The sequence below is a fragment of the Caretta caretta genome, chromosome 8 (genome assembly GCF_965140235.1).
Source record: "Caretta caretta isolate rCarCar2 chromosome 8, rCarCar1.hap1, whole genome shotgun sequence".
NCBI lineage: Eukaryota > Metazoa > Chordata > Testudines > Cheloniidae > Caretta > Caretta caretta.
Genome location: NC_134213.1, coordinates 56929515 through 56953353, shown reverse-complemented (window position 1 = coordinate 56953353; position 23839 = coordinate 56929515). Strand labels below are relative to the sequence as shown.

At 45.7% G+C, this 23839-nt stretch overlaps 1 protein-coding gene across 1 annotated transcript in view; it reads right to left on the bottom strand.

The window, feature by feature from the left end:
• Positions 1–23839, bottom strand: part of HMCN1 (hemicentin 1) — a 323571-nt gene that overhangs the window by 242472 nt on the left and 57260 nt on the right. The window contains exons 3-4 of the mRNA XM_048860591.2: positions 11490–11648; positions 10604–10726 (exon numbers count right to left, since the gene is read on the bottom strand). Of these exons, the coding sequence (XP_048716548.2) occupies positions 10604–10726; positions 11490–11648 (282 nt within the window). The remainder of the gene's footprint in view (positions 1–10603; positions 10727–11489; positions 11649–23839) is intronic.

Sequence of the window (23839 nt, the reverse complement as noted above, 5' to 3'; positions counted from 1 at the left end):
ATTTTCCCCATTATTGTACTTGAGAAAGATATTAAGTAGAATTTTCCAGTCTCCTCTCTAAAGAACTCCTCTCTAACCTGCCCTCCCTCTTTCACCCCTGCCCCCAAGTTGAAAAGAACAGTCACTGACGACATAGATTAGTGGAACTGCTGCTAACACAGAATCCGGTTGACTGATGAAGTGTCAACATGACAGCCCCCAAAAAACCCTTCTTCTGTGGAACACAAGACTTTACTTAACACCCTGAAAATCATAGAATGATAGACTTTAAGGTCAGAAAGGACCATTATGATCGTCTAGTCTGACCTCCTGCACAACGCCGGCCACAAAATCTCACTCACTCCTGTAACGAACCTCTAACCTATGTCTGAGCTATTGAAGTCCTCAAATCATGGTTTAAAGACTTCGAGGTGCAGAGAATCCTTCAGCAAGTGACCTGTGCCCCATGCTGCAGAGGAAGGCGAAAAACTCCCAGGGCCTCTGCCAATCTGCCCTGGAGGAAAATTCCTTCCCAACCCCAAATATGGCGATCAGCTAAACCCTGAGCATGTGGGCAAGACTCACCAGCCAGACACCCAGGAAAGGGTGGCACTGAGCTTCTAAACGTTTAGTGAAATCTGCTTTTATTTTTAAATATATAGTTATATGGGAAAATTTAATATTAACATTTGGGAGGTGATTTTTGAAGCCCTCCAGTGTCTCTGCTGATATTATAATTACAGGATGTAGGTGATAGTTATGGCCTGTTTCTTATATTTTTACTTTGTGAACAGTTTACTTTGTGTAGTCACTCAGGCCCAGGTGGTGGCTTTAGGCACTTCAGGTGGTAGATATGCTGCAACACCTCAGGAATAGCCCTTGGAGGCACTGTGACTCTCAGACACCCTCTGAGGCACAGTTCCCTCCCACCTTGGATGCTGGTGGGAGTTGAGTAGCAATTTGCTGCTGGCTTAAACCAGTGTTGCGGGACAGAGCCAAGACTCTGGACACTTCCTGTCCACTGAAAATAAGCATGTGTATGGCAGTATTGAGGGAGGGGAGCGTCTCCTTATTCTTCCCTATTCCCTTGTGTGGTCAAATGGTCCAAGTCACAATTGAATCCCTCAGATTTTTACTTTGTGCATGTGGTTGTGATCCCAGGAGTAGGGCAGACATTTATACTCAGAATTAAAGCTACATGTTAAAGCCACCTTTGGAATGCCTGATTTATTAATTATTATTAATAATCATTTGTATGGACCAGGACTCCATTGTGTTAAGTGATGTATAAACAGAGCACCACTATTACGAAGCCAGCAATTACCACGAGTTACCCCACATATCTCAGATACTGCTGCTATTTCCTATTTTAAGTATAAGAAGAAATTGATATCTTGGACAGTCTGTTGTAACAGCTGGCACACAATGACTCTTTTAGTGGGGGCGAATAGAACTGAGAGGTCAGGAGGATGTAGCCTCACCCTCTTCTCTGTCAGCTGAATTACTGTTTACCACCAGTACAGAAATTAATATTAAAAACAGTCCTTTCAATTCTGGGCGTTCTTTTAAATGCTTTGGACTCTTGTCACCACTGCAGAGGCTAACAGAGCTAAGCAATAAAGCTGGATTTTATTCTAGGTCATGCATCAACAACAGGAATGGGAAGCAGAAGGTACTGGCCTAGGACTCAGGAGACCTGGGTTCAAGTCCCTGCTCTACACAGGCTGTGTGTGTGACCTTAGTTAAGTCACTGAGTCTCAGTTCCCCACCCGTAAAATGGAGATAACGATACTTCCCTACCTCAGGGGGAGGGAGTTGTGAGAATCAATACATTAATAACTATGACTGGGGTGGGCAAACTTTTTGGCCTGAGGGCCACATCTGGGTATGGAAATTGTATGGCGGGCCATGAATGCTCACAAAATTGGGAATTGGGGTGTGGGAGGGGGTGAGGGCTCTGGAGTGGGGCCAGCAATGAGGAGTTCAGGGTGTGGGAGGGGGCTCTGGACTGGGGCAGGAGGTTGGGGTGCAGGGGGGGGTGAGGGCTCCAGCTGGGGATGTGGGCTCTGGGGTAGGGCTGGGGATGAGAGGTTGGGGTGCAGGAGGGTGCACAGGGCTGGGACCGAGGGGCTCAAAGGAGGGGGATCAGGGCTAGGGCAGGGAGTTGGGGTGCAGGAAGGGGTCAGGGTGCAGGTTCCAGGTGGCACTTACCTCCAGCAGCTCCCGGAAGCAGTAGCATGTTTCTCCTCCGGCTCCTATGCGAAGGCATGGCCCAGGCAGCTCTGCACACTGCCCCATCCACACATGCCGCCCCTGCAGCTCCCATTGGCTGAGGTTCATGGCCAATGGGAGCTGCAGAGCCAGCGCCTGGGGTGGGGGCAGCATATGGAGCCCCCTAGCTGCCCCTATGCATAGGAGCTGGAGGGGGATATACCACTGCTTCTGGGAGCCATGCGAGCCACAGCACACAGGGACCGGGGCAAGCCCTTCACCCTACTCCCTGGCGGGAGCTCGAGAGCCGGATTAAAACTTCTGAAGGGCCGGATGTGGCCCCCTGGCCGTAGTTTGCCCACCCCTGAACAATGAAGTGCTCAGATTTAATGGTTATGGGGACCACATAAGTACCTAAATATAGATCAGAATTGTTTACTAAACTCCAGTTAATGAATCCTGTTAGTAAACTCCAGTTAGTGAACCTTTTAACCTAAGCTGGTTGAAAGCAACAGCAGTGGAGCTGCACTGGTGTCACTGAGGGCAGAACTTGGCCTGCCAAACCATTATTACTCATGATGAGGTATGAGCAGGGGGGAAAAAATCTGCTTGGATTCTCAGATTTGGAGTTGAGGGTGCATGGCTGGCAGTTAGTTTAAAAAAACAACAAAAAAAACCCACCTTTACTTGTAATCCTAGCATATTAGATATGCAGTTCATCAAGCATCAATAAACATGGACTCGCATTCAGAGCAGAACCGGACTTCAATTTTTAAACAAATACATATGTGAGTCTGTCAAGCTCACATCTGAATATCAAAGCCAAATCAAATAACCCAGCTGTCCTACCTCGGGAAGTAACTTACCAGTTTGATTATAATTTTCCCCGAAGTGTAATCAGCAATTTTGGGAGACCCCATTTTCCCTCCTTTATTCTTAAGTGGTTTTTTCAATTCTCCTGTAAAATCGACTTTGAAAGTAGTTTTTTTCCCCTTTGGGTTCCTTACAAAAAATCCCAAAATGTGTAATTTTGCCAAATTGTGGCCTGACTAATACTATGGAGGAAAAATCAGAAATAATTTACAACATTTCTCCAGAGATTTCACTCCCTTCTCCTCCTGTCGTCAGGTCAACCCTTGGAATGCATACAGAAACCTGGAAAATATATAGAGCATGGACTATTCCCATGTGTTTATTCTGGGTCATAAGAAAGATTTTCAAACATTTAAGGCAAGAATTTAAAGTTAACTATTTAATTGCTTAATTAGCTAGTTCCCCCATGCTTCCTGAACAGAAAGCTAAAATCTTGATTGTCTTCTAGTGTGTGCGCGCACACACACACATTATATGAGAGAGATCAATATCTGAAATAGTGTAGAGGATGAGCACTGTGAAAATTATGCCATAAACATTATATATACATATGCTTATATTATACACCAAAAACCGGCACTGAAATATCATTAAGGTTGAAAAATCAAGCACTCAGATGTTAGGAAATGCCAGAATAAATGTTGCTTGTTGCAGCCCTGCCTGTAATACATATATATTTACATTTGTAAAGTCTTCCACAGACTTGATGGTGCTGTGGATCTTGCATTTATGGCATGCTTTTCTAATCTAATAGTAAAGTCTGCAAAGTACTTTGTGTGCCATTTGGTTGAAAAGCGTGCTATAAATGCAAGATCCACAGCAGGCTAGCATGGGAGGAAGGTGAGTTTTATTTAAAAGCCCAAAATTGTAATCACCACAAATATGCAAGAAACTAAATGGAGTATGAAACTAATATAAAAAATATAAAAACTCTACTTTTAATAAGAGAATGTAGCCCTGGTACAAGGACGGATATTCTACACATTTTTTTTAAAGAATGAATAAGCTTTTAATAACTATTGTCACTGTTTTCAAGGTAAATGCACCTTTGAATGGGGTCTTCACGGCCTCCTTAAGGCCACCCACTTAGGACTCAGGCCGCTAGCAGTCACCTTCCTTGGGGCAAAGTCCCATGATATTCTTCCTTTTGGACCAAGATTTAAACTGCAGAATTCTGAAATTTACTGTGATCATCTCACCAGGTCTGACTTTAGTTCAGCATCTATCATCCTGTTCTCTCAGGGGCAACTAGTGACCAGCCAGCCTTCATAAAGCAAAGTATTACCTATTCAGAACAAAAGCATTACAAAGGAAACCTATATTCGAACCATCAATAGCTTCTATGCGGGTCTGGCTTACAAGGTTTCCACGGCAGATTTCAAAGTATTTCAGGTCCTCTCATAGGACCTGTACCTCTGGTCACAGTGTCATGTCAGTCAGTTCTCAGAAAGAGTGTGTGAGAGAAAAGACATACCTCCTGATGTAAGGGAATCTTACAGTATCTCTAAAGAGTATGAGTACTTGTGGCACCTTAGAGACTAACCAATTTATTTGAGCATGAGCTTTCGTGAGCTACAGCTCACTTCATCAGATGTACATCTGATGAAGTGAGCTGTAGCTCACGAAAGCTCATGCTCAAATAAATTGGTTAGTCTCTAAGGTGCCACAAGTACTCCTTTTCTTTTTGCGAATACAGACTAACACGGCTGTTCCTCTGAAATCTAAAGAGTATGTCCTCCCAGTGGTAACGAAGCTATGTGGTTTCTCCAGCTACGTCAGACACAATAACAGATTAATTAATGAAAGAGTTTCCTTTCTAGAAAAAAAAGTCCATCATAACTGGAACATTAGAGGGTTTTTTTAAAATAAAACTGACAAAAGAAAATTAAGGCCCTCAATCCTGCAGTGAGCTCTATGAAGGCAAGTCCCCTTCAACCACATGGAGGCCCATTGAGGTTAGTGGGGTTTCCCCTGCAGGGAATAGCTTGCAGGATCAGGACATAAATAATTTTGTATCTGACAAAACAACAAATCAGTTAAAATAGATAAAATAATCTTATCAAGGAAAAGGAGACAAAGTGTGTAAATTGTTTACCAAAGGGTGTTCATTTTAGAATAGAGTTTATAAAAGAAAAGCCCAATATTAGAAACATTGCTGGGAAATTTTAAACAAATTATAAGGCTATTACTCTCAACTAGTTCAAAAAGAAGTATACAAAAAGAGTTTCCAGATAATATTAATTTATTTAAATTAGACCACCAAGAAAAAATTTGACCTTTTGAAGAAGTTGCCAATGAACTCTTTTTGCTCCCTTCTAATGCAGCCCTTAGATCAGAAGTTTACAAAATAAGTAAAAAAAAAAAAAAAGCATCTATTGTGCTACTGCAAATCTGTAATTTCTGAGTTCAGAGTTACCCATGAAAATGATGATGAATGCAATATTTCAATTAAAGGGAAAGTTAGGGACTATTTTAACTTTGAGATCAAAATACTATCTAGTGTTTTGGCTTTAAAGTTGGAGGATCTCCTTCCTAATTAAATATGTAAGCAGAGTCAGAACAGGCTCTACCCTGACATCCAGTGGTGAGCTGTGGAAAAGGACTTCAGGGGCTGATCTCGCTTGCATGGGCACACACTGCCTAGCATGACGGGACTGTTGGTCCAAATGGTCACTTTGGCTGCTGTGGGATCCCCAGTATCTTTGTTATTGGGGCAGGAGTAGTAAAGTGTTGTTATCCTGGTTATGTGAATCAAGGACAGTAGAACTGTACTTGGCATTTTATGATGGAGGGACTTGCCCTCAACTAAGTAGCACTCACTAGGCAAGGGACATGGGTTCCAAAACCCAGTGAATTGAGAGAGGTTAGGGATTGGTATTTGTATCTGGTAGTGTGGGTCCCTTGTGAGGGCCCTAAACACTGCTTTGATCCCTCCTCTCTCCACGGTGTAATAACAGAGCTAATTTTGACTCCATTAGGAGTCTTGTTACATGCTGCAGAGCTGAAATCATGATACCCAGGTCTAAGCATTAAACCTACTTTGGGCTAGTGATGCACCAGCACTGAGGCTCCCCTACTACCAGCTGAAATCACTAAAGAGCTGAAATCACTGAGAGCTGTGTTAAGTGTGTGTGGGGGAAGGGGGCTGGAGACATATTGGTGAGCGGCTAGGGGGGAGGAGTGGCTCATGGTGAAGACTGCAGCAGAACCCCATGGAGAGGCGTGGCAATTGGCCATTGACATGAGCAGTGGAGCACATAAGGTGCCCCCATACCTCCCCCACCACTCCTTCTGCCCATGCTGGGAGGTAAATTCTGCAGAGGAACTTCTAAACTCTGTGGGGGGCTGCATTGACTAAGGGCAGAAATTGTGGGAGGGGCAACTTTGGGTTACTGGACTCAAGAACCGCTCTGGGGCTGCACTGACCAGGGACAGAAACTATGGAAGGGGCGACTTTAGGTTGCTGGACTCAAGAACCAATGGGAAGGGACACACCCCAATCTGCTTGGGGTTGGGTCTTCTGGTTCATGGTTTGTGTTTACCACCCTAGTTGTGGTGTTTTCCCAATTTAATACTATGTTGTTTACCTCACGTTATTAACGATTTTTGCTACACCAAGACTCTGTGCTTGCGAGAGGGGAAGTATTGCCTCTTTGAGGCACCCAGGGGTGTGTGTGTGTAATTTTCCCAGGTCACTGGGTGGGGGCTCGAGACGATTTTGCATTGTATTGTTGAAAGGGAACCCCTATGTACTGAACCCAGCCTTTGCTGCTGTCAACTCGGCCTGGCAGAAGGGTTACAAATACACAAAGACTAGGTTTGTTTTGTCAAAAGATGACACTCCTTTGACACTGTAGAGTCCTAAATGTCCTGCATGTCACTCAGTAAATAACAAAGCTCTTCAATGAGACTATTCATATGCTTAACACTTTACTGGACAGAAGTCTGACTCCAACATAATTTTGTCACTTGACACAGAGAAAGTCTTTGACTAAGTTGAGTGAAACTATTAGTTTGAGGTGATGCAATGAATAGGAATAAATGATGACTTCTTAAACTAAACTGACCCTGTACAGTCCTCCTACTGCTTCCCTGATAATGAATAGCAGGCGAACAAAAAATTTCAATTTAATTAGGTGCAAGGCAAAGATACCCCTTCTTCTTATTTGATCTTTCTCTTGAAATTATTTCTCTTGAAATCATTGTGTGTATGATTAGATCTAGGGCAAAAGCGCTGTAAGTGTAGATAAGCCCTAAGATACTAATAAGATCCCAATTTTACTGTGATTTAAGTCAAAGGAAATTTTATCACTGACTTCAGCGGGAGCAAGATCAAGCCCTAAATAAATAGGCAAAGCTATTCAGGCACAAGAGGAAGGTTATATTTTCCAGTGTTGCAGCAGAAGCATAACAACATTTCTTACTGTGGAATGCTTTCTAGAAGAAGTGGGCTTTTTGGAGAGATTTCAATTAAGAGATGGTTGCCCTTTTTTCCCCGGAGTGCAAAAATACAGCATAGTCTTTTATTCTTCTTGCGACCACGCAAATATTAGGTAACTACCCAAGTATTCTCTTTGTTGTGTTGTGTTTACTGGTAGCTAGTTTTTCTTTTCTGTTTAGTTAGTTAACACTGCTTCTTTTCCCACTTAACATACAAAGAGCAAGGATGAGGATGTGGATTTGAAAACTTAGTACATTATAAATAGTTTTTTTGTTTGGTGTTTTTTTGGACAAAGCAACAGAAATAGTTTCAACAAAATAAAATACTGGCTTGGCAGGATATTCAAATTCAGCTATTTGAAGCCCTTTCCAAATTTATAATTCAGCATTAGCAATGAATAGATCCAAAACAGGGATTATGTTCTAAAATTTATATATTTCATTCTACAAACCTATACTGATGAAAGGGAGAGTAGCATTTATTTCTGTTAAAGCCCATCTGAGGAATATGCTGTCAATTGTGGATATGTATTGCCACTGTGTATTCTGTTTATTAGCAGCTGTACTTCTGGTGGACTCATCAGCATATCTGGGTCCCTTGAGGAAGCAGAAATTCTGGGCCAGAACCTGGGGTCCAACTGATCTGCATGGAGTACTGCGGGGGTACTCACCCCACCTCTCTGCCAATCAATTTGCCGCACCTGACGAGACAAAGTAAGCAGTCTTTGGACTGGGAGAGGGGTCCTGACCTCAGACATTTAGTCACTAAGACTGCTAAAAGCATATGGTGAGAAAACAAACTGTGTTAAATTCAAAGAAAAGTTAAGTTAGGCACACGTTGCATTTTTATCTTTTCTTGTAACCATTTCTGACTTTTATGCCTCATAAATAGTGCTCACTTAAAATCTCTTTGTAGTTATCTTGTTTTACTGTTTTATCTAATCCAGTGTGTTGTCTGGGAAACTCCATTTGGAGTGGCAAGTTATGTGCATATGATTTCTATTAAAGAAATAATAGATTTAATATAGCTTGTATTGTCCAGAAGAGGCCTGGGCAGTCCAGGACATATATTTCTGGAGGAAAATCTAAGACTGGGGATGTGCTGAGGTCATCCTGCAATATAACCAAGGCTGGCGAGAGCCGAAGTGTAACCCAAATGTCGCTGGCAGACTGCAGTTGCACCCAGCCACTCAGGGTGAGGCTTGTATGCTTGAAAGCTGTTTGTGAGCAGCTCAGATGGGAACTCTTTCAGCAAGGTATCATAAGGCACGCAAGCTTGCAGGGCAAGGGTGACAGCTGCTCATTAGTCTAGATTGTACCCTGGTATGTCACAGGATCCTTCCTTTGACTCCCCATATAGGTGACTGGTATTACAGAGGCTGGAAAGATGGAGGCCCCACTATGTAGGAATAGACAAACTGAGGCAAACTGCCAATAGAATATTATATGTTAACTCTTTCTGAATACTGGTCTGATGCTTTGTAACACCAAACAGGTATACTAGGGGAGCAGAGAGAAAAAATAATATGTTTATTATATCACTGTTCCCTATCTACAGAACTGGCCAAAGCTGAGCTCCCTCACATCCAACCCAAACAAGAAAAATCAGTACCCTGACATTCAAGTTCTGAAAAAGGAAGTTTCCTGTTAATGTTTTCCACTAAGTTTGTTTTAAAAGTTTCTATTCTGGGCTAGTTCTATGAGACCAGTGGCTTTAGTATTAAATATTTTACTATGCTGGATGAAAACAAAGTGAAATATTTTGCTTTGTAGACTGTTTGTATAGTTTGGAATTTAGGTGCTTATGTGTACTGTTTTTGGTTGCGCTTTATGTGGAAATTTACTGAAAAAGAAAAATGGCAGCATGATAACTTCCAATTTTCACACACAAATAATTACAAAGTTAAAGTTAGAAGTTGTGCACAGTCCTAACAGTCAGTCTCTCTCTCTCTCTCTCTTTTTCTCTCACATCACACATGGTTTATTCCTTAAAAAGTCGGAAGGTAGGAATACCTTCCCCCCTTCAAGGGGAAAACCATGTAAAACCATGTCTTTCTAGTTACTTTTAACCAGAGCCGGTGCTAGCCCATTGGGGGCCCTAAGAAGGAATATTTTGGGGCTTCCCCATAATTAAACAGGCACTTTCTGATAATAAAAACGAATAGGAGGCACCCTGGACCTGCTCAGGGCCCGAAGCAATTTCTTAGTCTGCTTATGCTTAGCTCTGGCTCTGCTTTTAACCCTTTGCCAACAACTGAACAGGGATACAACCTCATTTCTACCAGAGAAACCAAGTGCAGCGCACTGCAGTGCACCAGCATTATTTATGAAATCAGACAAAATTGTGACAAAGTGAAGTAAACAAACTTTTTTGTTTGAATTTTACTTGTTTATAATAAAAAAAATCACTAGCCAGTGACGGAATGTTGTGTACACCAGGAAATCAAGGTCATGTTTACAACATTGACAGATGATTTCAATTACCCAAATAACTAACATGTGACGTTGTCTTCATCAAATTAATTCTCATGCATTTGGGAAATTTCAGTTCTGTTTGTAATAATATAGAACCTGAAAGTCACTGGATGTTCTGTAGAAAATATTCGTTTTAGTCTATGGTTACCAGCACTTCTAATTAGCAATAATAAAAACCATTTATTTAGAACAGAATCTGCTCCATCATCTCACTTAGTAGTAAACCAAGGGGATTACTCATGAGCAAGATACTGCTCAAAGGTTCTAGTCCAGAAAGCTGCTCCACAGAGGCAGGCTGAAGTCAGTGGAGCTCATCACAAGCACAGGAATCCATCCTGTCCTAACAACATAATTAAAATTGGCAGAATCAGGCCCTTAAGAGGCCTGGCAGAGGCGTGGGATAGAGTCAATACACCAGGTCTACATCCAGAATTCACCTTATGTAAAATTCCCAAGAAGCTGGCTAAACCAGCTCTCTGTCTGCTTTGTACCTCAATGGCAGCACAAAGGAGTTGGAATAGAACCAGAATTGGTACCATTAAGCATACAGAGCCATTAAATGGAAGCCCATACCTTACTTCACTCTGTATATAGTAGATAGCCATAAAAATTAACTACAAATTACCTCATTAACTTGCTTTTTGTCCAAATGGAAAATTTGACCAGAACTTGTTGAGGCAATTTCCTCGTAGACCTTGTAACCAATATGTGATCTATCATCACAGTCTCCAGTCAGCACAAATACAACCTGGGGTTTAAAAAAGAAAAACACACAAAGGAAATGAAAATATAGTCAATCAGCACCTATGGCAAACCTCAATGGGAAAAATCTTACTCTCAAACGTAACAGCTGAGTATGCCAGAAAAATTGAAAGGTTCTCACTGCTCTGTGCGAGGGACAGCCATTTTACTTTTGATTAATCTACTCTGAGTTCTGTACAAATGAGATGTACACCCCAAAAAAGGCAGGCAGGGGATTTGGAGCACAGCTGAATTCTGTACCTACTCCAAATGATTTCAATGTGATTTTTTTTTTCAATGGGAGTTCCATATGGAAGGCGAAGCCCATCAGGATTGAGTGATAGAAAGTGGCTGATTGAAGAAAACAGACATACAGAAATCATGTCAAGAGGGGATGAAATAATATAGCTTATATCAGCACTTTTTATTCCCAGAGTAATCAGTATTATAACTCTCAGACAAATCCACAGACACCAATGCAATTGACAAGAGAGCCAAGAAGACAAATATTGGCAGTGGAATATCTTATAGTATTTAACTAATTACCTTAATTAATGTCCCTTTAATGTTAATTTTTTATTAGTCATACCAATTTAATTTTTTTAAACAACAAAATAAAAACTAGTTGCTAGAATGGTAACAGCATGACTTCTTTTACAGAAAGATATCACAAATATCCTGGAAAGGAGTTTTTCTGGACGATGCTGCTACTGCATTAGTAGTAAATGGGTAAATGAACAGGAATGGTAGAATATGAATCTTCTCCTTACCTGTGACTGCTTCTGCTGAATGAGCTGCAGTACTTCATGTGTCAGCCTATAATCTTTGGATCGTGCATCAGTAAATACATAGACGAAAGAACCAGGAAGAGAAATTTCTAGAGCAATTTTGATTGCACCAATGCTCATCTCTGGACAGTCACCACCACCCTATTCACAATTAGAGACAGAAAGAAAGAAAAAACAATCACAAGAAAGGAAAATGGATGTTAGCTATAATAATTGGTTTCTTTTTCGGAAAGATCAAGGCCGATTTCTTTTCCAGCTTCTAGCATTTTATTTATTTTATTCTATTCACAGCATTGCATGGTTTTTGAAAAATACTTTATTAAAAAACGGGGGGGGGGGGGGCGCAAGCCTAGTTTTAAAACTTCTCACTGATGGTCAAGTTGTAAAAAAATGCAATAAAGAATGCAACTAACAAGCAAACTACACAAAATAGGGTAAGTACATGTCCACCTCTGCAAGAGCGTGTCTGAGCAGGGGTGTTAGTAACAATGAGGAATGCATAACACACTGATTGATCTATTCCTACCTACCCCCACCACACCCAGAATCTACCTGCCATTGTACACAATGGGCCATGTTCTGTTCTCAGTTACCCAGGCAAAAATCTGATTTAGCTACATTGGTTAGATTTACACCTAGATAACTGAGAGTAGGAGAAATAGCTTAGTTGGTTTATAGTTTGTTTTTATATATGTATGCACGCGCTCACACAACCAAGAGAGAACTAAGTTAAAGAAATGAGTTCTGTGTTTAGTTCTGAAAGTGATTAGTTTCACAATCATTCTTATCTCTTGTGGGAGTGAGATCTGTAGTTTAGATCCAGCTCCAGTGAAAGCTCTGTCTCTTGCAGTTACAAGCCTCCCTCACTGGTGACAATGTGATTGTTCCAGGGGCACATAGCTGTACTGGGAGGTCATGGACATAAAGGGAGAAGTAATCTCTCAGGTAGCCAGGACAATCCTATGGAGGACTTTGAATAGCAGAACAGCGAGACCTTGAACTGAACTCTGCAGGGGCGGGGCGGGAGGGAGAGGGCAGGGTGGATAAAAATCAATGATTTTTTAAAAATTGATTTTTATTTAAATCGGATTTTTTTTATAAAATGTTTTTTCATCAAAAAGCATTTTATCTAAAGATAGTTTTAATTAAGATACATTATAGCTCAAAAATATCTCATCATGGAATAGGGATTATAAATTCTAATTCTATAGTATGAGACAATATATTCATATAACATTTAAGAAAAGTTTTGTAAATGAGTTCCAATAGTTCATGGATTATGGACACAACCTTATGGGGTTCCACAGGCTTCTGTATAGATTAGTTAGGTTAATTTTTCTATCTACCCAATGGGACTCAGTGCTCAGTCTAGAAGATACCATCAGAATGCTTAGTTTTGCAGTTCTCAAACTGTGGATTTGTCTCTAAAGGTAACATGCTTGTTAACAGCAAAAATGTTTTAAAATAAAATAAATAAACAATATATAGAGTGAGGAATAACAGACCTCAACTCTATTGTCCCTCTGCAAATTTGTGTACACAGAGTCAATCCCCTATCTCTCTCTAAAAGTGCAAAGTTTCAAAAAGTTCAATGAACAGAAGATTGTTGGCGGTAGAATAGATCTGGACAAGGAGAAGAAATCTGGAGATAAATGTGAGACGCAAGGGACATATGCTTTTTTGTTAAAATATTATGTTTGCTGTTGAAGAAAAAAATCCAGAATACTTAACGTTGTTGTTTTAGTTAAATAAAACAATTTTAATGTCTGTCTGGTGATGTTCTCCTCCTAAGACAGCATGGCAAGAAAATCCTCCAAATATTAATGATTAACCTGTTGAATTGGAGATAGTTCACCTCCCAGTGACTTCATAAATATCTGCTTCAATTACCTTTGGTAAATGAAATAACCAAACAATCATTAATTTTCTGATATAGCTGTAAAACTAATCTGAAAAGTTTTCAAAATATATTACTGTTTAAAAATTTATAGTATATACCTTCTAAAAATGAAGCATACATCTATCTCTGAGTTATGAAAAATATGTATTAAGGTTATTACAACCAACAAGAATGCTCTTTTATGTAGAAAAGTATGATTAAATCGAGTCTTCCTGACCAGTGATATAAATCAAATCCACCCTGCTCAGGGGTTTGGATTTTTCACAACTCCCCTGAGCCACATAGCTCTACCAACCTAATTTCCTAATGCAGAACAGGCCTAAGGCTTGAGAGTAACTTCACACTTCCACACTGCAGCCCCCGCTGGTCTCAGCTTCCTAGTTTTATACCACTGTGACTGTCTGGGGTGTCACCTGGTGTGCTGGGACGCCACTGAGTCAGACTATTCTGCCAGCCTGGGTCCCCTTTACCACTGTAAGGTCCGTAGTGTACACATAGCCTTAGTAACTATAAAGGTTGTAATCTCAAAGAACTGTTTACATATATGCTCCCAAAGTAGGAATACTTTATCATCTTCTAATGTAAAGAGTGCATCTGTTCTTTAAATGTAATTCTAGTTATAAAGCCTTCCAAAATGTCCCTTCTGACTTTCATGGGAAAAGCAAGCAGTAAAGCAGACAGCCAAAACACTGGGAAAAATAAGTCTCAAAAACCCCTTTTTGATTTTCATGTGTCAGAAATTCATCCTGGCAATGCTTGTGTATCCTAGAGGATAGCTCAGTATATCCCAATTAATTTTAACTGTTGTTGTTAAGTGCCCTCTTCAACAAAAATGACTCCTCTGCTTTGTTTCAGAGTAGCAGCCGTGTTAGTCTGTATCCGCAAAAAGAAAAGAGTACTTGTGGCACCTTAGAGACTAACAAATTTATTTGAGCATAACCTTTCATGAGCTACAGCTCACTTCATCGGATGCATGCAGTGCAAAATACAGTGGGGAGATTTATATACACAGAGAACATGAAACAATGGGTGTTACCATACACACTGTAACAAGAGTGATCAGGTAAGGTGAGCTATTACCAGCAGGAGAGCGGGGTGGGGGAGGGGGGAGAAACCTTTTGTAGTGATAATCAAGGTAAGCCATTTCCAGCAGTTGACAAGAAGGTGTGAGGAACAGTTGAGGGGGGGAAATAAACATGAGGAGATAGTTTTACTCTGCTTTGAGTGTTACATGTGGAGACAAAGACTAGACAATGGTTACTTCCTATAGTCCTCTTCCATTAAGGAAAACCTCTTGCTAGTCACACTTAAAATCTCTCAGAGTATTGTTACACACCAGTGAAGTGTTCTATTATGCTAATGTTTATTTTTCATATAAATAGTCAAACTACTTTGTTACTCTATATACACAGTGTTCCCAGTACAGTAGGAAACAGAAAACACAAAGGGCTGCCTTCTCAAAAGATATATCATATTACAAAAAAAATGATTGAGGAGAGCAGCTTTACATATCAAACTTTTCCAAATGAAAAATTCCTTTACACATTTTTTTTTTCCAAATTGCAATTAAAAGTGCTTTTCATAACGTCCTGAAATTCCCTGGGAAACTACTGTTTGGTTCAGTCTAGTTTGGATAAGCATCCAGACACTCCAATTAAATATCTGAATTTATCTGAACTAGCCACATTTCTGAGTCCTAAATTTAGCCTTGGTATAACTCCACTGACTTCAAATAAGAGTTGCACCCACTTATAGGAGGGCTGAATTTGGCCCTTAGTGTGCAAAATCTGACTGGAAACATCATTAGAAAAGACTCTTCTAATTAAAACAGTGATAATTTTTCTATTGGGCTCTACATTAAGCACAATCAGGGGCTCCTTCTATAACTATTAGCAGCTGAAAGCCTGTGCTGTCACACTGCCATATTCATAAAGTCAGGTGTGTAAAAAAGCCAAAAATGGTTGAGATCTTAAAAACTGGATAGTAACAAACATGGGGTTGGTCCTGCTTTGAGTTGGGGTTCTTCCTCCTTTGAGGAGGGGGTTGGACTAGATGACCTCCTGAGGTCTCTTCCAACCCTAATTTTCTATGATTCTATGAATCCCAGTGATGATTGAACCTGGTGATAGTCTAAACAAAAGGAGCTTGTGCTTTTTAGTTATTTCCATGGCTTCACACTGACTCAACAAACATTGTAGGCTTCAGAGTGATGTTTGGAGTTATTGTGTGTGGTGACTGTGTTATATGAGGGATTGCGTTGATTTGTGTGTAGGTTGTGTTGTGCTGGGAAAGTTGTGTAGATTTGTGCGGGTGGTGAATGAGGGGTGTGTGCTACTGTGAGGGGCTATTTGTGCTTTGGGTTATTGTGTATGCTGGTTGTGGTTATGGGTGGATGGTTGTGTTGATTTGTGTCTGGGGGGTTGTGCTGGGAGATTTGTGTTGATCTGTGCAGGTGGCAGTTAGGCCAAGTAATCCACCATCTGTTCAGTATTACTCACGCAACCAATGAAACTGTTACATGCAAATTAGCTGAAGAGTAAGAGCAGTGATTGAGTTACCTTTGATATCATAATGCTCTAGGATCCTTGACATGGCACAAATACTGTAGTTGTACTCTGCATGGTTGTAATTCATAAAGTCAAAATGGTCTGAGAAACTAAAAACTGGATAGTAAGACTATGAAACCCAGCAATGATTCAACCTAATGATATTCTGAACAAAAAGAGCTCTCCACCACCCTTGGAAGCTATTTCCATCACTTCACGCTGACTCAACAGACATTTTATGCTTCCGACAAGGGCGACAGATTCTTTCTAAAAGTGGGGGGGGCACACGAGGCTCCACACCGGCTCTGGCCCTGCCCCTCCCCTCCTCTTCCCACCTGAGGCCCTGCCCCCCGGCCAAGCCGGAAGCCAGAGTTGGGCCGGAGAGCCCGAGATGGGGGGGGCCCAAGAGCAGACCCTGGCCATTGTCCCTGCCCCTTATGTCCCCCGCCCAGGGCAAGTGGAGGGTCCACAGCTCTCTGGGCTGCTCTTACCTGGGCCAGGGGAAGAGGAGGGGCAGAGGTCTGTGGGGCCTGTGGCAAAAAGTGGACTGGCCAGGCCCATCCACTTTCAAAAGTGGGAGAGCCATCACCCCTTGGCCCCTGCTGTTCCAGCGCCCCTGGATATTCCTGGAACCTAATAATATCTATTATTTCCGTATCAATTTTATTTTCTCTAAGGGCTGGTCAACACACAGTGTTTGTACCATAATACCTATAATCAGTAAGGGGTGTGATATTTTTACTGAGATAGATATAAAGGAACAACTATTAGTGTCAAACAGTTATATCACTAGCTGTCTTCAGCGGCCACAGAGTACCCCCCCTCCCAAAGGGAGGAGAGCACCTAGGACCTGCGGAGACCCATCCTACAGCCCTGGGTGTTCAATATTGCGATGGTGAGAGGTGCCATGAGGAGGGTTTGGGGGGGATCCTCACCGGCAGGGATGCTCGCGGCTCCCGACAGCGGCCGCACAACAGTCCATGACCTACCCCATAGGTGAGTAAGGAGTCACGGAAGAGGCGGACCCGCTGGTAGGCCACAGCGGCCTGCTTCCCGGTCCTTTTACCCTCCCCCATGAGGGCCCTCGCGGCTCAGAGGATTTGATGAAAGTCCCCCCATCGCTGGAGCGCAAGCTGTACCTTGTTGCGGGAGCCACGGACAGCTTCTAAAAACTCCTGCAACTCCTCTCGCAGCGCATAGGGGGGTGGGGTTACGGTCTCCTGGTTATTCCCCGACGGGGCCCTTGGTACAGCCCCGTGGCCCACCGAGATGGGCAGGCAGGGTGCAGACCCCCAACGGGGAGCCTGATGGACTGGCGCCACTTGGCCCGCCTTGAACCCTGGGGCAATAGGGGGCAGCAGAGGGAGGATAGCAGCCCCTAGTGGGTCGGGACAGGTGAACACAAAGGCCGCTCCCTGGGGGTCATCTACTGGAAATGGGAAGGAGACAGCCCCAGGGGCAGCAATAACATCGCGGGAGGTGGACGGGATAGGGACAGAGGCAGGGGCAGAGGCGAGATTCTGGGCTTCAGAAGCCAAGCAGCTGGATGGTGGCACCTCCCGATCAGGCTCAACGGTTGAGGTGATGGGGAGGGGGCTCTCAGCGATGCCGGGCGCAGGCTCTATGGTGGGTTTGGCAGCCATGGCATCAGGAGGTGGACTATCTTCTGTAGGGCCCCAGCCTGGGAAGGAGGTCAATTGCTCCACACCAACGAGGGGTGCCCCTGGTGGCTCGGGTCCCGGCTGCGTGGCACTGGCCGTTGCCTGAACAGGGCTCGGTGGCTGTCAGTGGGGTGCCTTCTACGGCCGGGTTGATGGAGGAGTCCAGGGGCTCCTCGAACAAGGGAGCTGAAGCAACGTTTAAGGGGAGGGAGCATGGGAAAAGTGGGGCTGGAGTGAGGTCGCCCGGATCGAGGCCCACTGGCATAGGGTCGTCCTCCCCCTGGGTGACCGGGGTCAGACCCAGGGCCTCGATCTCCTCGTATATGGATGGGAGATTGCTTTCTGCCACCCCGGGGTTCTCCCCGCCGGCACCTGATGCGACGGTCGCCTCGGGGCTCACAGAGGCTTCAGATGTTTCCAGGGCAGGAGGGGCTCCCTCGGGGGCCTCGGAGGGGAGGGACTCCCGTGGAGGGGAGATACTGCCTTCTGGTGCTGCAACGTCTTCCCCAGCCAGCACCGGTGGATGGAATACACACGTGGGCAAAGCGGAAGGCTTGGCATCGGTACCCCCTTCCTGGTCTTCCAGGGGGCCTCCACATCAGATGGGAGAAGCAGAGCTCGAGCCTTCTGCTTGCCCTGCTTCCCCTGGACTAGGGCCCAGCCCTCCATGGCATCATCCAGGGGGTGGCTAGCAGGGGTCATGTCAGGGGGCAGAGGCGATAGCTCAGGGACTTGGGGGGGTAACGGTGGGGCAGCATGAGGGAGGGAAGATTCCCCTTGGGGCGGACCCTCTCCCATGCCCGGCGGTGTCCCTGCCGCACCCTCCTCCACAGGCCCCGCCAGATTGCAAGCAGCGGGAGCGGGGCTCTCCCGCTCGTGTGGGCATAGTGGGGGAGGTGCCCCTTGGGCCCGAGCAGGAGCAGTGGTGGACTGGGAAGGAGGAGGGGTGGCTTCGGGCACCAGGAAGCCAGGGGCATCGGCGATGACGGAGCCGGTGCCCTGTCGGGGCTCAGGAGTCCCGGATGCCCCTCCTTGCCGGGCCAAGGGGCAGTCCTTCCGGACGTGCCCCATCGCCCAGCAGAGGTAGCACCTGGCCTCCCCCGTGGAGCAGTGCACCCAGTAATAGGCCCCCTGGTAGGGGACCAGGAAGGACCCCTTGAGCGCCTCTCCATCACACGCCGCCGGCAGCAGTTGAACGAGAGGACATGACCGAGGGTGGGATCTTTGCAGCCCAACGGGAGAGGGCTGACCACGGAGATGGGTTTCCCCAGGGTGGAGAGGGCAGGTAACAGGGCAGCATTGGGAAGAAAGAGAGGGACAGAGGTCAGGATCAGGCAGATGCCCAGGTCCTCTAGCGACTCCAGGGGGACAAACACCCCCCCCCCCACCAGGCCCTTCTCCACCGCCTCCTGGGTGGCAGCCTCCAATGCTAAGAAGAAGACGATCTTGCCATACATTTTGGAGGCCGCCACAATGGCCGTGGACCCCACCACCCTCACCAACGCCTGCACGTAGGTCTCCACGTGGGGTGAGGCAGGCACCAGGAGGCAACAGACGCCATGCTTCCTGGTCATGGTGGGAAAGGGGCCCCGGCCGCTATAGATGGTAGCACAGGCGGTGGGCGGGAGAGATGACGTAGTGGCAGGCGGGGGGGCTGCCGCCATCTGAGAGTATGCCCTGGGGGCCAGGGGAGGGACACCCGCAGAGCTGGTGGAGGGAATAGCGGGGAGGGACACCGCGGCCGGTGGTAGGGCCACGGCAGTAGGGGTAGCCCCTGCCATGGAGGGCCTGGTCTTTTTAGTGGGGCCCTTCCCCTTCTTCTTACCCTGGCCCTTCCCGCCGGCTGGGGGGGCTCCCCCAGCATCTGAGGGGGTGAGGGACGTGGCAGCAGCGGAGGTCACCCCGGTGCCTGCTGCTGCCGGCACCCCAGCGGGGGCGATGGCAGGTGGTTCGGCAGTGGCAGCGGAGGTAGAGGCTTGGGGGGGGGTGACGGAGGGGCAGGCGGGGGAGGGGTAGCTGGGGCTGCTGGAGGGACCCCACCCATCTCGTCCCCCACCATTGTGAGCAGGGAGGGAAGGGGAAACACCAGAAGGAGGAGGGGAAAGGGGAAGCAGGTCGACCACTCCTCCCCGCTAGGCTGCAGGCAGGGGAGGAGGGCACCAAAAGGGGTGGGCTGGATGGGGGAACAAAACAGGGGTTAGGGGTCAGTCGCCGACACGGGGTGGAATTCCGGCTTCTCTAGCTGCATTAGAGTTGAGGGGATACAACAACATTGGGGGTGCAGAGAAGAGGGTTTAAACTAAAATGGGGAGTGGTACAAGCGCATGGGAGGGGGCATGAGCGCACAGAGCAAGGGGCTAAGCGGGCTGGAGTTAGGGCAGGAAAACCAAGGGGCTAGCTTCAGAGGCTGGGGCGGGGCAAACAAACAAAGGCTGCAGAGGGAAACGGGCGGGGCAGGCAAACAAACTGAAGCTAGTGGGGGGGGGGCTGGGGCAAAGGGCTGCAAGTGGCAAATGGGGCAGGTAGAAAAGGGCAAAGCTGTGGGGTGGGCAGTCCGGGGGCGGGGGCACGGGCGCTTGCACAAAGTCTGTTTAGGCTGGCTGCTGCTTCTGGCCCAAATGGTGGAATCAGGGCGTGGCAAGCCAAGCAAGCAGCTGAGTCCAGAGGCAGGAGCTGAAGCAGATGGTAAACAGCCAGTGGGGGTGGTAGAGGGGGCAGCGGTGGTGGTAGTGGTGGGAGTTGGGGGACACACAGATGGATCGGGGGGCAGCTCCACGCCACACCCCCTGTGTCACTGCAAACACAATCAAGACCCCCACCTCAAGAGCACAGTTCTAAAGTTACTCAGTCTTAAGGCCCCCTCCACGGTGGTCTGCAAAGTCTCTTGGTGCTTCCCCACTGGTAGATGGTCCTCTCCTTCTCCTCCTCGGGGCTTCAGCAGCTCCAGTTAGCAGACTCTGCAGCAGCAGCTCCAGGAAGTCCAGGTGGTGGTCCAGGCAGGCAGAAAGGACCCCTCTCAGGTGGTGTTGGTGGTGTCCACAGCAGCAATGGCTGGGGCTGGGGTCCCTCACTCCCCTCCGGGGAGCGGGCTAGCAGGCTCCCCCCCCGAAAGGGCTGCAGTTGGAGCAGTAGCAGCACCCGAGGGTGGGGGGGTCAAGCAGCCGTCCAGCAACCAGGTAGCAGAGAACGGTGCGGGGAGTGGTCTGGTCTGGCCCAGCCAGGGGAGCAGCTGGAGCAGCAGTAGCAGCAGCAGGGAGAGCCCAGGGCCTAGTACCAGCAACCCTCTCCCTCCTTCTCCCTCCAGGCCAGAGGGCTACAGGAGAGTAATAGAAGGGCGATATATTAGCCCCAGGTTAAGTAGGTCCCTTTTCCCTGGGTACAGTAACAGGGAAGGTTCCAGAACAATCAGGAACCTTCTGGAGACAATTAAGACAGACAGGCTGATTGGCTGCAGGTGTTCTAATCGAGAAGCTGCTAGAATCAATTAAGGCAGGCTAATCAGGGCACCTGGGTTTAAAAAGGAGCTCACTTCAGTTTGTGATGTGTGTGTAAGGAGCTGGGAGCAAGAGGTGCTAGGAGCTGAGAGTGAGAACGTGGACTGTTGGAGGACTGAGGAGGACAAGCATTATCAGACACCAGGAGGAAGGTTCTATGGTGAGGATAAAGAAGGTGTCGGGAGGAGACCATGGGGAAGTAGCACAGGGAGTTGTAGCTATTGCACAGCTGTCCTAGGAGGCACTCTAGACAAAGCTGCATTCCACAGGGCCCTGGGCTGGAACCCAGAGTAGAGGGCGGGCCTGGGTTCCCCCCAAACCTCCCAACTCCTGGTCAGACACAGGAGGAGTCGACCTGGACTGTGGGTTCACGAAAACGGCCAAACTGAGGGCTGCCGTGAAGCTCCAAGGCAAGCAAATCCGCCAATAAGCACAAGACCCACCAAGGTAGAGGAGGAACTTTGTCACAAAATATATAGACAATAGTCATCTCACCCTTACTCTCAAGATTAGACCCACTGAAATCAGTGGATATAAATAATAACAGTAAGGGCTTAAGGATTAGGCTTGTATTGGAAGCACCCCTTCTAGCGACTCATTCAGTCTGTGCTTTTGTTTTGTGGACAGATTGATTTCGTTATCCACAAATGACCCCTCCTAGATGGATGTCAAGTTTAGCCTTGATGATGTCTAATGAAGACAAATTTCATTATCTCCCTTGGCAGCTCATTACACTGTCTAATTGTTCTGATAGTTATCAGCTCTTCCTTAAAATATTTAATATTTGGCACGAATTCTCTCCTTTTTGATTAATAAGAATAATTGTTCCATGTCCTGTCCATCTGCATTAATCTCTCCTGTTGCAATGTAAAGATGATCTGCTTCTCAAACTGCTTTTGTTTTTTCCAGTTTTCTCTTTCAACTCAATTTCCTGTCTCTTAAATGCTTTACTTGGAAACACAAAAATGGCAAGCAGTTGGAAAATGCTTCACTGCTCTGGGAGAAACCCAGAAGTTTTAATCAAAATATCCTAAAAAAATTTACATAGTTCCAATTACTTTTTAAATTTTAAATTTCTGGTCTTTCAAAGGTTATAGTTCATTCAAATTGATGTATTTTGTGTACTTATATTAACTTATTTAAATGCCCACAGTTTGAATATGAAGTTATTAAAACAATATGCCATTGGCTAGACTTAAAAAATAAATAAATCATAACTTAAATAGAACTTTACAGTAATTTTTAAACAAGTTGTTTGGAACTAAGACTTTGCTGAACATTTATTACAAGCTTCATCTGATCTGCAAATTATTTGCAAACACGTCAAGGAACTATGACGTGATTGGAATAACAGAGACTTGGTGGGATAACTCACATGACTGGAGTACTGTCATGGATGGATATAAGCTGTTCAGGAAGGACAGGCAGGGCAGAAAAGGTGGGGGAGTAGCACTGTATGTAAGGGAGCAGTATGACTGCTCAGAGCTCTGGTACGAAACTGCAGAAAAACCTGAGTGTCTCTGGATTAAGTTTAGAAGTGTGAGCAACAAGAGTGATGTAGTGGTGGGAGTCTGCTATAGACCACCAGACCAGGGGGATGAGGTGGATGAGGCTTTCTTCCGGCAACTCGCAGAAGCTACTGGATCGCACACCCTGGTTCTCATGGGTGACTTTAATCTTCCTGATATCTGCTGGGAGAGCAATACAGCGGTGCATAGATAATCCAGGAAGTTTTTGGAAAGCGTAGGGGACAATTTCCTGGTGCAAGTGCTAGAGGAGCCCACTGGGGGGGAGCTTTTCTTGACCTGCTGCTCACAAACCGGGAAGAATTAGTGGGGGAAGCAAAAGTGGATGGGAATCTGGGAGGCAGTGACCATGAGTTGGTTGAGTTCAGGATCCTGATGCAGGGAAGAAAGGTAAGCAGCAGGATACGGACCCTGGACTTCAGGAAAGCAGACTTCGACTCCCTCAGGGAACAGATGGGTAGGATCCCCTGGGGGACTAACATGAAGGGGAAAGGAGTCCAGGAGAGCTGGCTGTATTTCAAGGAATCCCTGTTGAGGTTACAGGGACAAACCATCCTGATGAGTCGAAAGAATAGTAAATATGGCAGGCGACCAGCTTGGCTTAACGGTGAAATCCTAGCAGATCTTAAACATAAAAAAGAAGCTTACAAGAAGTGGAAGGTTGGACATATGACCAGGGAAGAGTATAAAAATATTGCTCGGGCATGTAGGAATGAAATCAGGAGGGCCAAATCGCACCTGGAGCTGCAGCTAGCAAGAGATGTCAAGAGTAACAAGAAGGATTTCTTCAGGTATGTTGGCAACAAGAAGAAAGCCAAGGAAAGTGTGGGCCCCTTACTGAATGAGGGAGGCAACCTAGTGCCAGAGGATGTGGAAAAAGCTAATGTACTCAATGCTTTTTTTGCCTCTGTCTTCACTAACAAGGTCAGCTCCCAGACTGCTGCGCTGGGCATCACAACATGGGGAGTAGACGGCCAGCCCTCTGTGGAGAAAGAGGTGGTTAGGGACTATTTAGAAAAGCTGGACGTGCACGAGTCCATGGGGCCAGACGAGTTGCATCCGAGAGTGCTAAAGGAATTGGCGGCTGTGATTGCAGAGCCATTGGCCATTATCTTTGAAAACTCGTGGCGAACGGGGGAAGTCCCAGATGACTGGAAAAAGGCTAATGTAGTGCTCATCTTTAAAAAAGGGAAGAAGGAGGATCC